The 4,862-nt window shown below is 36.6% G+C and overlaps 1 protein-coding gene across 1 annotated transcript; it reads left to right on the forward strand.

The window, feature by feature from the left end:
- Positions 1–231: 231 nt before the first annotated feature.
- On the forward strand, positions 232–2,667 carry INSL5 (insulin like 5). The gene is made up of 2 exons (XM_007123803.2): positions 232–406; positions 2,435–2,667. The coding sequence occupies exons 1-2, from the start codon at positions 232–234 to the stop codon at positions 2,665–2,667; spliced, it is 408 nt and encodes a 135-aa protein (XP_007123865.2).
- Positions 2,668–4,862: the final 2,195 nt, after the last annotated feature.

Raw genomic sequence — 4,862 nt, forward strand, 5'->3', positions numbered from 1 at the left:
CTAATAGTAAGTGATGCTGTTCAGAAGTGACTGAATAACTAGCAATAATCGTAAAAGCTCATTTTCAAAACTTCATGGTGTCACCTATGTGCTTAGCAAATATTGTTAAAATGACGTATTGACCAATAAAATGTCAGGAAAGTTCGTATAGATTGGCAAAGAGTGTGAGGGCAACTTCAAAACTTGATTTGACAATATTCACTATATCAGACTCATTCAATTCCCAGCAAAATGAGGGGTTTTATTTTCACTTTGTTCCTCTTCTCTCTCCTGCTTGCCATCTCAGAAGTGAAGAGTGAAGAATCCAGGAAGCTCTGCGGGCTCGAGTACATACGAACGGTCATTTACATCTGTGCCAGCTCCAGGTGGAGAAAGCACCTGGAGTCGATCCCGCAAGGTCAGCAAGGTAACATGAATGCATATGACTCCCTCATTTATTATTATTTTTTTAAGGCTTGTTTTAATAACTGTTTCTCTAGTTACTGCTAAGCCACTTCTATATCAATCTGGGGGATTAATTATCGAAATAAACAATTTGGCTTGGGAAGGAGGTGAGCTTGCTACCTTTCAAAAAATAAGGACCTTGTTTTCTTTAGTCCCCAGCTTGAAATGATTTGATTGCATAACTACTTCGATGAGCTCAGCATCTATGGCAGGTGCTGGGGGGGGGGCGTTGGGTAGAGAGAAGCATGTGATTTCAAGGGTCATTTTGGAGCAGCAAGATTTTCACACGTGGATAATTATAGAATATAATAAGTTGGCATTCAGGCAGGTGCTAGATAAGAATGGAAGGAAGGAATCTAACTTTTATTGAGCACTTATTACATGCCAGGCAGTTTCATGGGCAACATTTCATTCAGTCTTCCGATAAGGATCCTTTGAAGTAAGTAATATTACCACCATTTACCATTTTACTGAGGACAAATTTGTTCACCCAGCTAGTAAGCGGGGTGGTTGGGAAGCAAACCAGGTCTTTCTGGCTTCAGAGCCGAGGTCTCCTGCTTATTCTATACTGCGTCTCAGGTGGGGAAAAGATGGTGGTAGTGTGTTGTAATAAATGACACCACCGTGCAGGTGGTGGTATTTGACAGAGGTCCTAAGGATGTGTAGGGTTTGGGAGTTATGAGGAGTGGGATGGGAATTCTAGCAGTAGGAACTGTCTGATCAGAATTTTAAAGGTGGGAGTGAACCTAATGTGTTTCAGAAACAGAGAGGGGGGTGACTTCACTACATTTCTTCATTTTCCAATTCAAGTAACTTAGAAGTTGGCATTTTTCTCCTGCTAATCCTATATTAAAGTGTGACGTATAATTTATTTAAGATTCTATTTTAATAATTGTGTTTGTTATGTTTTATAATAAAAGTAAAAAAGAAAAACATGTTTACATAATAAATGTTGCAACCACACATATGATATGAAAACTTTACAGGTTTCAATCTGGTTTAAAATGACTGGTAAACAAAAAGATTTTGGAAAATGACCCAGAGTTTTTGTATTTTGATGGACTAATGTCTTGAAAAATTATGAACTTACCACTCTTACTTTAATAATGAGAGGTTCATAGTTACTAGATGTTAATAAACAATAAGCATTTTTAATCTCAAGGGAGTAAACATAATTTACCAGATTGACCATAATTTATCAATCTCCGGCAAATCAAAATACAATAGAAAAAATACATTTTGAATATCTTTAAAATATGTGGGGCAAAGGAATGGATGTCTGTATAAGGCTATCTCTTTCGACACCACTGACTTCATAATACTGTTTATTTAACCTTTCACAGGTTTTCAGATATTTTTCCATACATTATTTATTTGATGCATTACTGGTTTACCAATCAGCATTCATTCATCTAAATTTTTTCTGGTGCTTGCCAGTGCGCTAAGGTGCTGATAAGTAAGTTTGAACGAAGTTAAAGTGAGACAGGCTTATACATGGACTTCGGGAACAACACTGATAAAAACAGTTGGGCCCACTTTTAATTTTCAGACATAGAGGTTTAAATCTCCACTTCCTTCCTTGCTGATCAGCTTTGCAGGGCATACACAGGATTATTTTTTGTTTGATTGTTTTCGTTGATAGCATGTAACTAACACTTTTGGAAGCCACTGGTCACTGTGCAGAGGTAGCCAGGGCAACAGAAGTCAAGCCCTGACTTGGCTGCTAACTGGCCAAGTGACACTGGTTCTGTCACTCCTCCTCTCTGCACCCACGTTTCCTCCTCTGTAAAATAAGGAGGGTGGATATGACTGAGTTCTCCCTAAAATATCTAATCTCTCTGAAACCCCAGACCAACGTTGAAAAAAAAAAAAACAACTGCAAGATTCAATTTCCTTCCAGAAATCCAATGCATTTCCCCCAGAGTAGAACTTGGATGCTGCCTTTGTCAGAGCTCTCTAAGGAAGTATTGTTTTTTTCCCTTCCATATAGCTGAGAGAGGAAACCGCTTCCAGTTGCCTAATGAACAGGAGATTTCTGAGGAAATCACAGTGCAAAACCTTCCGAAGACGGATTCCTTGGGGGAGGAAAATCTTCAGGGTGAACAGCTGCCCACGGAAGGGCTTCGGAGGTCAAAGAAGTATTCGGTGATGTCAAGACAAGACTTGCAAAAGTTGTGCTGCACCAAAGGCTGTTCCATGTCTGACTTGAGCGCTCTTTGTTAGGACAAGCAAATCCCCAAGGGTGGCAGAGTTTTAGCACATGTTTAATCGCAGTGTTTTACTTCCCAGAACAATACTCACATTGTGTCATTAAACTAATGCCTTTTGGGTAGGCAATCCTTCTTTCCTAAATGCTGTGGATGTTTGGCTAAAACCACAAGGAAGTCTAGTTTCTCCCATTGCCAAGGTGAATGCACTGTTCTTTCCAAATTTTAACTAATCCTTTGAAATTTTAAATGCTGTGCAAATTTGCAATAAAACTTCCATAAAGCAAGCTTACTGTGATTTTTCTGTTTTAAAAACAATTTTAAAGAACTTTAAAACAGTAAACCAAAAATGTTGATGGTTAAAAAAAAAACCTTAAAAAACAAAAAACTACTATTACCTCATCATCTAGAAATAACAGTCCACTCTTAACTTTTGTGTTGCTGTATATTATTACTGAAAATTTAAACATCGATTCACAGTTAAGTGTAAGAATCTAAGCAAAGTGCTTTTCTCAAAAGTTCTTAGAGTGCTCAATTAATGTTTCCTAGTATCATGCATCTCTTCAGCATTATACTTGAGAATAGTTGGGTGCATATATGTATCAAAGAGGGCCCATAAACAGCCCAAATCCAGAAAACGTTTGGGTATCTTAGCTCCTTTCATAGTCTGGGTTGCCTTGGTTTTGCCTTCCTACTGCTGAGATAAAAGGACATTCTATTCTCATCCTGGATGTTGAGAAACTAAAATGCAGATAGCCAAGTCATTGTGCCACAGTTGGATGTCTTCACAGATGAAAAGATAAAGTAAGATATCACAAAGCTATGCTCTTATTTCTAACTCTGTCAGCCAACTCCCCAGTAGGTTTTAACACAGTTAGACTCTTTGTTCATCTGAGGTGCTGCCTATTAATACTCCAGCCTGTATTTGAAATTCGTCGTCTACACATTGTGCACGTAAATTGTGTCAAAGCATTGTTCTTTGCAGATAAAAAACTGAGTTTCCCTAGAATTAAGTAAACGTCTACTAAGTCACACAGCTGAGGAGGTGGTGTCACTGATCCAAACTTAGGCTACTTAGCATGAATCAAGGCAGTCACATCAAACTGCACTGGTTGTCAATTACTCTTTACCATGAGTCGCTCCCTGTTTGTTTAAATCAGTTTCACTGAAGAATGTCTTTTGAAAAAGCAGTAGAAATTAACGATATTAAATCTCAACCCTTGAGTACATGCCCTTTCAATATTCTGAGGGGTGAAATGGGAAGACTGCATGAAGCATGTTTGCTGCAGACTGAAGTATGATGGTTTCCTCAAGGAAAAGCACTTCTGTGACTGAGTTTGAACTTAAAAGTAGCTGCTTTTTCCAAGAAGCACCATTTTTAAGAAAAAATAAAGACTGAAAAACTGTGGTTATTCAGATTTGGGTATTGGCAATGAAATGAAATAAGATTTGAAAATGAACAAAGTAGGCTTCAAGGAAAACGACTGACAGTATTTGTTGCTGATGATAAAGTTCAAGCTTACAAGCTATTTTGGAAAACTTTTACCCACCACCCTGAGCATCAGTGGTGATATTTGATTTTTTGATATTATATGACATGTATCAACCTTTGGGAGATCTGCTATAATTCAATGAACCAATATTTTCCAAATGATCAATGCATGATACTACAAAATCAAGAATTGTTAAGAAATCTGCTCAAAGTGCAAAATAAAGATTTTAATCTAACTACAAAAAATTCATTGATATCATTTCAGATTTTACATTGCAAGTAACCTTTAATAAACAGTCACTTGTTGAGTTTTGGTATAATATCAAAAGAGAATATATTGATAAAAATGATCTGAAAATGCTATTAAAATACTCTCCCCTTTTGCAACTAAATATTTATGTGTGGCTGAATTTTCTTCATGTACATTAGCCAGCATAACACACAGCAGCAGATTAAAAATGTAGGAGCTGATAGAAGCTGTATTTTATAAAGACAGTCATTAGAGACTTGCAAAAATATAAAACAGTGCCACTCTTCTCACTCAATGTTCTTTGTTTTGTGAAAATATAGATTTTTAAATAAATATGTTATTGGTGTTAATATGTGATGAGTTTATTTTTATTTTCAAATGAGTTAAACATATTTAAATTTCTCAGTAAAATTCTAATATGATAAATATTGATAAATTGAACCCACATAAACAAAAGCTCTTTGGCGTT

Source organism: Physeter macrocephalus, chromosome 4 (assembly GCF_002837175.3).
Source record: "Physeter macrocephalus isolate SW-GA chromosome 4, ASM283717v5, whole genome shotgun sequence".
Lineage (NCBI taxonomy): Eukaryota > Metazoa > Chordata > Mammalia > Artiodactyla > Physeteridae > Physeter > Physeter macrocephalus.